General features: G+C 39.3%; 1 protein-coding gene across 11 annotated transcripts in view; it reads right to left on the reverse strand.

The window, feature by feature from the left end:
* The window catches only part of LRRFIP2 (LRR binding FLII interacting protein 2), a 291111-nt gene that overhangs the window by 135433 nt on the left and 141825 nt on the right, over positions 1 to 13853 (reverse strand). For all 11 annotated transcript variants that reach the window (XM_069215054.1, XM_069215036.1, XM_069215027.1 and 8 more), the window contains 2 exons: positions 9182 to 9226; positions 1140 to 1268 (listed from right to left, as the gene is read on the reverse strand). In XM_069215054.1, the coding sequence (XP_069071155.1) occupies positions 1140 to 1268; positions 9182 to 9226 (174 nt within the window). The remainder of the gene's footprint in view (positions 1 to 1139; positions 1269 to 9181; positions 9227 to 13853) is intronic.

Consider the following 13853-nt stretch of genomic DNA (forward strand, 5'->3'; position numbering starts at 1 on the left):
TCACCTTCCAAATGAGTAGACAGTGAGGAGAGGGACCACACATAAAAAACATAAATGAGAGGCAGACCTAATGCAGAGCCAATGTCAGAAAAAAAGCCCAACCCCACCCCTACACACAACTTGATGCAGACATGCTCTCTCTCCAGGAAAAACAAACAGTTCCAGGAAATCCTGACAACATAAAACAGGTATGAGGAGAAAAATAAAAATACAAGGGACAATAAAACAGCTTACTCATTACAGGGAAACTCGCCAATGCAAAGCGTCAGTCTGGGAGTTTTCCACAGTGAAATATCGTACAACCATTTGATTCTTACTGCCTCAAATTCTTTAACAGCAATTCCAAATAACAACAGAAATATTGTTTCTGGTTCAATGCTCAAGCTTCCTCTAAGGAAAATTTACTTTGTGTTTGCTGAAGATGAAGTTAAAATACTGCAGATGTATGCCAAGTAACTGGGTTGATCACAACCACTGATTCATGACATCTACTCATTCACGCTCTGATTGAGCCCTTCAAAAACACGCTTGCTTGTTCAGTGCCCCCCTCTTGTTGAAAATTAGGGTGAGGGTGCTTAAAATGCAAATAATCATCTGTGGGTGGACAAACATTTACTGTTTGTGACAATGATATATGGAAAAAGATTGTGCTTAAAGAGTGTCTTTTAAAGACACACTTCAAGTAGGACAAGAAATAAAACAATTGTAATATGTATTTTAAGGAAAATGTGCTTAAACAGTTCCTTTTAAACACATACTTCAGTAGTTCAGAAAATGAAACAATCTTTAAAGAACAAGAGAAGAGTATTTAAATAAATAATGCTGCCTGCTTCAACCATATAGTAGATTGTCCTGAACTGCTATCTCTTGAGAAACCCCTTTATGTCAACATATCTCATTACATTCACTTTACAGAGAAACTCTGGAAATTCTGCATTAGAGGAAACGGTTGCCAACCATAGGTTTGCCTCAAATGACCTTCTAAAGGACTGCTGTAATTCAGAAAGCATTCTAATAGAAATCATGCATAGTTGGAGGTGCCCTGTATTGGAAAGAATATCTTCTAGTATGTTCCAATTGTACTTAAAACATCACAATATGTGCAATGTTAAAAATTCTTAAATATAAAAAAAACATACCCGTAGTTCACTTAAAGAAGCATCAGGATCTATCAAACTGCTCGTATCACCACTGCCGCGTCTTGAGGAAGACCCACTGAGGGGAGTAAAAGATCCAGGCAGTCCAGAGTTAGCATTCCTAGACGACGGCTAAAAGTAACAGAACAAAAGACATTTAAAGAAAGGCTCTCGAAACTGTATTAAGTAAAAGTGCATTGTATGCATCATGTCAAGTAACAAATTCTAGAATATAGATAAAAATAAAAATACATTTTGATGTCTTTAGAAATTAATTAAATTTTGAAAAGCATTGGCAAAGTCAATGTGTGTGGTTTTAGCGCCCTGACTTCTAGGTTTGTCACTGCCTGTTTTGTTAAGGTTTTTGAAAAATGTTATTTTTAGGGGGATGCTGGGCCCTTGCCAATGTACAAAATATTAACATTGGGCAAAAGCAAACTGTGTTTTTGGGCTCACAAAGCACAGTTTCCATAGTAGTACCTTGTACTGAAGGGAACTAGCTTATGTGGATATTATCTTTGTGAAAGAACAGAGGGGGTCACTCATGAGGTTAACCAACGGCCGAGGTGGGCTAACCTACTGCCCCACGCTGTGTACTGTAATGAGAAGAAAATTATGAACAACATCAATATGCCAATGAATGAATTAAGCTTGTTGAATGGATATATATATATATATATATATATATATATATATATATATATATATATATATATATACACATACACACACACACACTAAAATGTGATATGCTAAACAGGTTAGTAATTTTGAAAATCAATGATTTTGAATAATTTTCACACAGACAGTAAAGCAGCTTGAGTTAGCTTAAAGGATTTGAACCTTTTCTTGGTTAACTGTATGTAATTAAAATAAGTTCTGAAAAAATTGTAATCAATTGTAAAAAAACAAAACTAGTTCTCATGAAAAGAAAATGTGGGTGAATCAGCAAACTGCTGGGAAAAACACAGATAAACGTGACAGACCCAATATGGAATATGGGTTGAAATGTAAAGCAAAAAAAAAAAAAAGTCAACTGAAAAACAGGAACAACACTTCCAACATTAAATAAGATATAAATTAAGTGACATTTTTGACAAGAAAACAGAAGCAAACGGGGTTGATGAGGCAGAAATAGTAGAAGATCAGATGGGTAGATTTAGGGATATCTTAACAACTTCTCACGGACAAAGAAAATTAAAAAATGACAAAATATCTTATCACACAAAAAACTGCGTCAACTAAACATTTGAAATAAAATATATTTTCATCAATGCCTTCATTCCTAATATCAGAAGGATTGTTTGTTCACAGAAACTAGCTTTGACAATGGGTTTTCTCAACTTGATTATCATCCAGAACACCTCTTAGTTGCAAAAGAGCCTTCTTGCCTAGCAGAATTTATTCTAGTAGGTATTAGGCCTTTGGGAGTACACAGCATATCCTATAATTAATTTCGTAAATAATTCTAATTGGTTAGCTTCACAATCATCTGTCATTATTTATAATGATCTGTATTCAGTAGGTGTTACAATTACTCCAATGCTTGCGGTCATAGACACTTACTGGATTTATTTTAACCTTTTGTTAGTACAATATTTTACCTTGGAAGCAACCATTTAGTTAACACTACCTTTCACCCAACATATGCCTCTTCACATCAGAACGTGTAGTAATTAACAAAATGTACAGTGGTAGGTGGTGTGTGCATTTTTTTTTTTTTGGGTCTTTATTCAATCACTGGCAGCATGGTGGTGGAGGGGGCAGGATCACAGGCATTTCGAATAGCTTCCCTCTTTGGTAAGTCAACCTCTTCTATAGAACAATTAATCTTGGTGAATTGATATTTAGAATATATTTATTACATCACAATAATGTTTATGGTTAATAGGAATGTTTTGCAACTACACATTTATTAGGATGATATGGGCAGTTGGTGATCTATTGTAATTGTATTTATATAGCGCTTACTACCCCTGGCGAGTCACTGAAGCACTTTTCAGCGAGTAGCACGCTACTTTGGAACCCAAGAGGAATTAATGGTGGATTAGTATAGGGAAATAGGACTACAATATTAGTATTATGAGTTAATTTGAGCAGGGGATATGCAAGTTTGTTAGTTGGATTGGCTAGTGGTTAGGTGTAAAAACCTACTCCAAAAGTGTAAGTGAAGCCTGAAGCAAAACAACCGCCATGAGGGTCCTCTCACAATAAGGTTTCCGGTAAAAATACATAAATTTCAAAGTATGCCAAGCAAGCATGATCGTCACTAGAAGTGTTGAGGGTTCAACAGATCAAAGAAAAGTTTGAGAAAATAGTTGCAAACTGTGCATTTAATAAGCACAAATTTACTAACAACTTTCCAAAAAGCCAAAGTTAGTTCAGAAAATGTGATTTCACATGACTTGTCAATTTTGCATTTCATCTGTATTAATTTCAACATTTTACTTTCTTCTATTAGTCTTTCCTGCCCATTCCAAGATTTGCAATCATATGTTAAGACTGACAAGGTTTTAGATGAGGGCCAGTAGAAAATGCAAAAAATCCTCAAACAGCACTACCTCAGGCAATAAACAGCAAGATTGTGCAGGTAGTACAGGATCATACAACAGTGCTATTGCTAAGAATACAGGGATCATAGATGCTTGGATTGTTGACTGGCTACACTAATTTCAAGGTCTACTTCTTTCAAGGATGTTTGCAAAAGGACCCTTCAAAAAGTCACCTGTTGTGACGAAACACGTGTTGGCTGTGTTTATGGAACAATGCTCAGGCTGTTTTTATGGAACAATGCTCAACTGATTACTTTGATGCCCATATCTTGCAAATTAAAGGAATCCACCACAACCAACGTAACTGGAGGACGTGTTTATTACAAACTTAGTTTTGAGTGCTGCGGCTTCTGTGTTTAATTTCATGTATGGTGTTTCTGCTGAAGCACTACTTCATGCTCTTGGGTAGTGGAGCATATCTATCACATAGCACCACAGTCCACCACATTTCTGCATGATTATCGGCATGAACTACTATTGATTACAATTGCTAAACGTGTGGGAAGTGCACCCCGTTCAACCACCACCACCGCCTCCTCTTTTAGATAATTAAGCATGAATAAAACACTCAAACAAACTAACCTGTGGAATGTCTGAGTAGCTAATCTTAACCGCCCGTCCCCCCAAGAATACTGGTGATACCAATGTTAACCCACAAACATTTATATGGGATCTATGCTGAAATGAGTGTCCATTTAAACTGCTTACGTAGTGACTGAACTACCTCAAAAATTAATTCACTTCATTCTTTCACCAAGTTCAGCAGGACTGTCTTAGCCAGTAGGATCATCAGCCATCTATTTTGTTGGGAAACTAAAGAAGCTATTTCCTATTCAGGCTTTTTAAATCTTTAAGCGCTCCTCATCTAACGAGTGGATCTGCTGAAACTACATATTCAGACTATGCGACATAACAGAAAGCACCTCTGTCGTAGAGTTCTGTGTCAACACTGCCATACCACTATCCATTTATGAAATACTTCTTATTGTACATTTTTTAGTGCAACCGTCACTTCACTGCTTATATATGTATCTTTGTCTTAACCTTTAATATAGATCATTATACTTTTCTGCCCATATACTCCTTGATGCTCAGTCCTCTTGCTTTCACCTCTCCTGAACACAAAACCTTACACGGTATTCAATACAGAACTATAAGGTTCTGGAGGGCTTATTCAAATCTTTTAGTAACTAGAAATGTTTCCGTAACATTACAATCCTAATCCTAATTCTACTTAATCTGATACTCTTTCCTTGCACCCTACTTCTCATTTAGGTGCTAGATGCTTAATAACTTCCTCTCACGGTTCCTAGAAGTGCCCTCTCAATCATCCACATTCACATCTTGCTCTGCTGGGCTCATTTTGTTCACTTACCTTGTCTTTTAGATTGTAATTCTTGCGTTTCAACATACATCTAAGAGGCACTGGGCTAAACCCCATCTACATATGGCCTATTTCTTCATTACCGCACTGGACATTCTTTGTTAAAAATCATATTTTGTGATTTGATTTTTTTTAACTATTCTGCCATCTATCATATTCTGAAGGAAGGCTTTACTTGGTAGGTATTATGTAAACCAGATGAGGAACACACTTGGGGTACTGCCTTGTTTGGGTCTCTGTCCTAGAGTTCAGTTTGCTAAATCCATCTAATATTTTTTCTTCCATAAAAGACGGACTCTCATTTACCAGTTCATTTATGAAGAATTTTGTGCTCCAGAGCTAACTTTACTGTCCTTGAAAACAATATGACAATTTAATGTTTCTAGCAATCCATGTTATCCATGGTGCTTCATGGTCTTATCTAACACTAGTCTAATTGGCATAGTGATTTTTGTTGCTGGGATTTTTCAGATCTAAGGAAAACTTTCCTTCAAGGCATTAGTAATTTCTATTCTGAGATGCCACAATTAAGTTGATTATCAAACAATATATATAATGCAATATTAATTACAAAATTGCCATACTTTGTTTTAGTACTTAAACCTAAAAAATACAGAAGCTGAGTGAGTTTAAATGATGAGAAACCAGTTTTTTGCTTATTTGAAAAAAAAGCTTAACTTCAAAATGATTTTGGAAATTATATGGTGCAGCATATTTCAAAAGCCTCCGGATGCTTGTAAAAAACAGATGGCACAAAGAGGAGGGCGGAGAAATCTACCAAAGAAGTATGTGAGGCAAAACTTGTTGGATTTTTCATAAAAAAGCCACATCTTCAGGAGCCAAGGGAAAGAAGAATTGAGGAATTGAGGAATAGAGGTTCACAGGTACTAAGGTAGAGTATTCCATAGCTGGGTGCCTTTGACCAACAATCTCGTGACACTATAGGAGCAGAAAACTGGAGGATGACCACCCTAAAAGCGTGCCCTGAAATGGGCTCCTGATCCTGCACACACACACAAATACAAACACACATACATACATACACATTTCATGTTCAACCCATCAAGAGTTCGAAATGGGATTTGGAGAGGAGGTACAGCACCGATTTGTGGGTGTTTCTTTTAGGGATTTGAACTAACATATTTGACATGTAGCTAAAGAAGCACTTTGAAAACTGGTTCTATTGTGTTTGCTCGTCCACATTAGAAAGAATGGCTGCAAAATCTAAAGCTTATTGATAACGGATACTTTTGATCGTATGAGGTTGGAGAATGGGAATCAGTGACTGTTCTGATGATTGGGTCAAATAAAGAGCATTTTATGTTGCAAACGTGATGTAGGATGAAGCTACTTCAGATGCTCAACCTTTGTTTGCCCCAAAGGAGAATTTAGAGCCTACTATAGCTTTTCTGCTTTTTTGTAAGAGATGTTTTTGTCAAGGATTATCATGCTGAATCAGGAAGTGTAAAGACTTGGGAGATATTTGGAGGCATGTTAGCTACCAAAATAGCTTGAGAGAAAGCATGGACATCTAGCATTCTTTTAGCTTCAGGCCAGGACTAATGAGCTGGTCCTAGAGTAAGGGGGTTAATTTTGGGAGCAAGGGTCGGAATGCAGATTTGGAATCTGTCAATACAACCTAGATGATACCTCAAGTCTCAACCACACTGAGCTTGGCAAATTTCAGTGATGCTTCTGTTGCCACACTATTCAGGGTCAGATGCTGGTTTAGTAATGAGTCTGTTTCGCCAATGGCTTTCAGGCATACAAACAAATTATTTGCTGTAGACATTCCATTTGCACAGAATGTTCTTGTCCGAACATCTGCATTCATTGTGGACCTACCTCTTGTATTAAAGGGATCAAACCATTGAACAATCAGGCATGGTATCTCTAACATGGGAGGGATAGAGATGTTATGACAAAAGACTGCACTAAACATTAATTTTAGAAACAGTCATACACTACATTATCTTTCTTCAATGGAATACAGAATAGTTTGAAGTCCACTGAGCTACTGCCTAATAAATCAACTACATGCTATTTGCTAGAAACGCTTCTACATCTAAAGGCAGAATTACAACACAGTTGGTTTGTAGTGCAGCTTTCTTAGAGGTCATAAAGTAAAGGATGCTAAGCTTTTGAAAACTAATGAAGACGCTGGATGCCCAAGAACAAATAGACAAGTAATTCAACCATTAGGCATCCAAAACTTGCTGGACCAGTTTGGTGTTTTCTGTAGGCAGAGAGGGATGAAGATCAACCCCAGTAAAACCAAATACATCACTATAAACCCCTGCCAATGGCAAGATCTAACCTAATGCTTAATGGCTTCCCTCTATAGAGGGTTTGTACTTTTGAATACATAGGGCTTGCCCTTTGTTTAGTTTTGAACCATTTTATTGTTTTTCAGAATAGGTATGCAAAGCATTCGTAGTGATACTGTATAAAGCAAATACTGAATATATCAATGCATAGGGAGCTGTACATACATGTTGCTATATGGAGACAGGAGTTTCTGGTTCTAACCTTGAATTTTCAGACAGTTTTTAATATATGCAAAACAAAAACTGGAAGATACATAGCTATGAGTGATATCAGTGTTATAAAAACAGGCATATTACATTGCATAAGGGATGGAGTGGATAGTCCCACATAGATCTATATGTTACTAGAATGGTATAGTAGTATAGTTGCACCTTTGTGAGGTCTATCGGGCACTAGTTCATTACATTTATGATCCGTTAATGCGGAGCTACTTTTGTCCTCAGGTGCCCCCTTGTGGGGGGTGACAAGCAGAGGGTGGTGGGGGGGGCGTGCAGCATGCAAGGGGGGGCGTTATCTTTACCAACAGGGGCTCAGTACTCCCTTTCTCTATCATGATGGTACCTCCCCTAAGGCACTAGACATTCGCAGTATTCTTGCAGCTCCTGCACATACCTACCCCAGCCGCTTGCTATCCGGACCCTGCGTAATCCTCTAGACTCTTCCCATCTAAGTGCTGTTATCTCTGCTTTACTACATTTGATCAGAGCAGCACCCCAGTGGGAGAGTGTCGGGAGCGTGGGTGATTACAAACCAATGGCAAAGCTCTTCTGCCTATAATAAGAGCCAAGTCGATGAAGCAATTTGTTACAGCTGCTCGTTTGGAGCGTGAAAAAGGCCCAACAGGACACCGCCTGCTTTGTACAGGTCTGAACGTTGGGTTAGCTCTGTGATGACCCCCAGTGTTTGTGTCCATAAGCGGGCTGATTCTGGACAAGAACCTAGGGCTTGCCCTTAGTGAGCACGCTGGATGGACATCCGAGATCCAGAAGATCCAACTCCAATTGTAACACTGGTATTTTGAGAGTTCTGAAGGGATCTAGCTACCCACTGATAATTCCTGCATATAGGAGGGGCCCTTTATGGCGAAGGCCTCTGGGGGCATGATAATATCAAAGATTTAGAAGTGGTGGAAAACAGTTTCCTTCAACTCCTTACTAACCAACCTGTTAGTACATAACTAGTGCCTCTTAGATTAGATCTTAGCCTATAATAGCTACTAGGTTATTCAAAGCAGATACTTCTCAACCAATAGTATTTGCTGTTTCCCTTTTCCTCACAAATATGTGGAGGCATAGACAGAAAGTGCTTGCCTAACCTATTTTTAGTGAGTAGTCACCAAGGCCTATGCGAGTCAATGTTGCATCCTACTGTTTTAAGATCTCAAAAATGTTATGCTGTGTTTTTTTAAAGGGACTATCGACTTATGCCACTGCATGGAATTATGTCTTGGAGGTCTGCTGCTTTGTTTGTGTGATGCCTCTTTTACATGCTACTTCTATATGCTGCTAGGCAATATGCTTTTGTGCTACTTTATTTCTTTGACTGCTATGTTCTAGGGATTTTAATGTTTAACGATTTACTGTTTTTTAATGTTGTTTATTTGCTTTTATGGCACTAGCTGAAATAAAGTCTATTTAATAATAATGAATGAAATTCAATATACATGTGTGAAAACAAGCTATTCAAGAAAAACACAACAAACCCAACATTTAACATATATTTGGGAGGACTCAAGCAAATTACTTGGTAAAAATGAATTTGGATTTCAAAACATTACTCACCCTAGAAAACGTTTCAGAGTTTTGCTTTTCTGCCTTTTCATCCAGCTGGAAGTAAAATAGAAAAGAAATAAGGATGTACACAAACAAATTCAATTATTACATGGAAATATGCTTACACATGACAATTCTCCATTGAGAAAAATCCCAGTAATAGGAAAATTAAACGTTACCTGGCCTTAAAGGGATGATTCCTAATACTCAAATATAACATTTCAAAGGATTCTTGAGACAAGTATGTAGCAGAACCCCCAGGTTCCTTTCAATTATAAATACAATTGTTAAATGAAAAGGAGATTAAGATTTTTTTTAAATTACAAATAGAAAGACACTGCGGTTTAAATCAGACTATGAAGCATATTTATCAAGGATACAAATGTTGTAAAATCAGTTACCATTAAGCATTTTTCATCTATATCATTAAACCTTTAAGATAAATACCATCAATTTTGTTTGAAAAAGCACCATGCCAGAGAGATGCATAATGACCCTACAAAGGGACTTTTAAAGGACAGTGCATCCAAACTTTGATATCTCGCAGAGACTTTAGTTTTCAAATAATGTTTACGGAAACTGTAGCAGCATTTCAGTGTAGGTGTTTTAAATAGTTCAGCTAAACAAATGATAACTAGATATTCACCTGGGACCACTAATCATCGTCTTAGTGCCTTGTACTGTAAATGCCAAATATTGTCAAAAACCCCAAACAAAAACAGAACACAAGAAAAGCAGGACAATGGTGGACTTCCCTGTACATTAACAATTTACATGCAAATGCAACAGTTAATTTTCATCTAAAAATACAGCGCATCCAACATTTTAGGAATTTCTTAAAATTAATATATCGTTTTTTTGTTTACTTCTGTGCAAAAAAACAAACGGACTGAGTAACCAATTTATACTTATGAACATCCTCGCCTTGCTCAGAATTTGTCAAGGGAAGGCATTAACTCTTCCATGTACAATTATTCCAACAAAAATACACTTTTTAAACAAGATTAATCTGAATTACCTTTGTAAATCACACTGTTGCACTAAATAGACTTGTCGTTATTTCATAGGTTTACTGGAAGTATGAGTCATAACAAGAGAGCCCAAACTATGGATTTTTATCCAAAAAGTGGAGATCCAGATTAGGGATGACAGCAAAGGATTAAGGGCCAGATGTATCATTTTTTCAAATAGCGATTACCTAATTGCGAATATCTGTGAATAGCAATTATGCAATCGCTATTTGAATGTATGAAACTCCAGGAGTTTCATTTAGCGATTCCCAATGGCTCGTAAATCGATCTACCTCATTAATATTCATGAGGTAGGCTGCAAACTTGTGACCCATTGTGAACTGCGATAAGCACAGGGATGGTGGCCTGCTGGGCTCAGCAGACCACCATGTCTGGGAATGCTTTTAAATAAAGCAATCTTTTTTTTATTTTTATGTTTTTTAATGCAGCCAGTTTTCCTTGAAGGAAAACGGGATGCGTTTAAAAAGGAAAAAGGAAAAGTTTTCTCTTCATTTTTTAAGAGCAGGCAGTGGTCCGTGGGACCACTGCCTGCTCTTAAAAAATATTTTTGCATGCATTCACAAAGAGGAAGGGGCCCCTTGGGGACCCCCTTCCCGTTTGCGAACGGGTTACCACCTACTTAGTAAAATGTGAATGTTTTGCGACCCCATTTCGGTCACAAAACATTCCTACTTACCTTCGGAAGGGACGCCATTTACACGCACCTTTCTAATACCGAAATCAGTAGGTAGTCGCAATTCCAATTTGCAATATGGTAACAAGTTACAGAATCGCAAATTGGAATTAATACATACCAAAATACATTTTCGCAATTGCAAACGGCCCAACTGGGCCCGTTTTCGATTGGAAAAATGCATGATACATCTGGCCCCAAGATACTGAAAGCTGGTCTCAAGTAAGCACAGACCAAATTTTTTTCTGTAAAAATCAGAATGAATATCAAACACGACATGCCATTAACTCACTCCACTTTTGCTTGCCAATAATATATATACACACACTGAGGTCTTTGAAGCTCATTTTTGGGCACTTTATTGTTAAGGTTTACAAGCGCCCATCATGACCGAAGTTTAGTTAAAGAACAGTTATTTAAGGGTTTTTTTCCCCAATTTGTAATAGTTACAAATGGCTAAAAGTTAAAAAGGTCCTGAAAAGTCCAAATTTGAGTACTTAGGGCCTGATTGAGATCTTGATGGGAACAGTCCCACCATTGGTTTTCCATCGGAAAAGCTGACTGCCGCCTTGCAGTCCATCCACTTGATGTAGATGTTGGCGGGCGTATAGGCGAAACCGCCTGAGTCACGCTGACCCTACGAGGAATCTTCACCCGTGTCGACTGCACCATTGGAAATAGTGGCTGGAGGTGGGACTCCAGCCACCCTTCCCACTTAGCAGATTACGATGTGCCTTCCTGCCAAGGCAACTGTAGAGGTGTTACCTCCAAATGGAGTTGGTGGACTGGAAGGGAAATGAGGCAAAAACCTACCTTTTTCCCCCCTCTTTCCACTTCCGTTTTCGACTGGACACAACTGGACAAAACCTGCTGTTGCTGCTGCCACTGGACCATGGAGGACACAAGACCCCACCGTCTCTGTATTTGAAGGTAAGCATTCCGCAGTACCTGTGTACGTTGTTTGGTCGTTGAGCATGACTGTAGTTCTTTATATGTCACTGTCATTTTTAGGGTCGAGTCTGCGTTGCATGCGCTCGCGCATGCGTATCGCAGCGAGACGCTTTAGTTCTTAGAAAAGGGCTTGGAGCCCTGTCGACGTCACGTCAGTGTTTTTCATTGGTTCGTGGGCTTGCCTAGTAAAATATGCTTGCTTTCATTAGTGGGAGGCATGTACACGTCATGCCTTTCCTGGTGGCTAGCACTCCTCGAGCACAGCGACAGAGTACAGAAAACATGGAGGCTCGCTGTTTTGTCGGATCGTGGACTACTTTTTCTCTATTTTCCTAGCGTGATTTTGCTTGACAGAAGAAGTCGAGCGTTTTACACAGTTAATTTCACTTTTTAGGGTTACATACATAAAAGCACTTTTGCCGATAGATGAAGTCGGGTTAGGAGTTTACAACGCGATCAGCTCTAACATGAACAAACGCGAGACCCGTTGCATTGCAAATGCTTGTTTTAATATACTTGTGACATGCATATGTCTGGAAAACATCTGTCAGACACTGATGGGGACACACTGGTATACGACACAAATTGATCACATACACAATTATTACTTTGGTGTAAGTATTCATTACCAAATGAATGCTTGCACCAAAAACCACAATAATAGATAATTAGATGATAAGGCCTGCAACTCACTCACTCTGTAGGCAGATGTAATTGCCACAAGGAAGGCTGTTTTCAATATGAAAAGCCTGAGGGGACAATTGTTTAAAGGCTCAAAAGGAGCGCACATCAAGAAAGTCAGAACCAAATTAAGATCCCACTGGGGCATAATGAATGGAGAGGGGTGGAACATATGAGTAAGATCCTTGAGGAACAATTGTAGAATAGGAGACTTAAACAATGAAGGTTGATCAGGCAAATGCAGCAAAGCAGAAATAGCAGGCAAATATCCTGTAAGAGTGCCCAAAGCAGATCCCTGCTGGGCAATGGAAAGAATGAATGATAGGACCTCAGAAAAAGGGACAGAAACGCTGCCAATAGACTTGTCCGTGCACTATGCCACAAATTTCTTCCAGTAACAGACGCATGCCATTTTGGTGGAGGGACGCGTGGCTGCCGAGATTACATTACAGACTTCGGACAGAAGGTCATAAGCTGTTAACTGCCACCACTCAATCTCCACACAAGAAGGCAGAGTGGACAGGATTGGGTGAAGAACCCTTTTCCTGCTGCTGTGACAGAAGATCCTCCTGGATGGGCAGTCTGATCGGAGGATCAATGGACATGCTCAGCAACTGAGGATACCAGAATCTCCGTGCCCAGTCTGGAGCCACAAGGATGACTTGGGCCCAGTCGTTCCTGATCCTCTTGTGAACACTGAGCAGGAGTGGTATGGGCAGAAAGGCATACAGGAGACCCGAGCTCCACTCACAAGGAAAAGCATCTCTGAGAAATTGTCCCCTTGGAAACTCCAAGGCGCATTGCTGCTGACATAGCCTATTTTCAGCAGAGGCGAAGAGACCTAACCAAGACTTTCCCCATTGCTGAAAGAGACCGTACACCACCTCCAGATGGCAAAGTCATTTGTGATCAGCTAGGCATTTTCGGCTGAGTTCGTCCGCTTTGGGGTTCAGACAGCCCACCAGATGTTGAACCACCAGGGATATGTTGTGCTGTTCCAGCCATGTCCAAAGGCGTAGGGCTTCTTAAAGGGTCCACGACCCCAACCCATCCTGCTTGTTGCAATACCACATGGCAGTGGTGTTGTTCATGAACACCTGCACCATCCTTCCCTTTATAGGAGGGAACAAAGGCTTTCAATGCCAGTCAGATTGCATGGAGCTCCAGCATGTTAATGTGGACTCCTGCTTCCGCTGGAGACCAGATGCCTCTAATCTTCACCTCTCCAAGATGGCTGCCCCAGCCCTGGAGCGAAGCATCCGTCACTACAATCAGATCTGGTTGGGGAAGGGAGAGTAGTCTGCCTCTGGCCCAATCGCGGTTCATAAACCACCACTGCAGATAT

This window comes from Pleurodeles waltl, chromosome 2_1 (assembly GCF_031143425.1).
Source record: "Pleurodeles waltl isolate 20211129_DDA chromosome 2_1, aPleWal1.hap1.20221129, whole genome shotgun sequence".
Lineage (NCBI taxonomy): Eukaryota > Metazoa > Chordata > Amphibia > Caudata > Salamandridae > Pleurodeles > Pleurodeles waltl.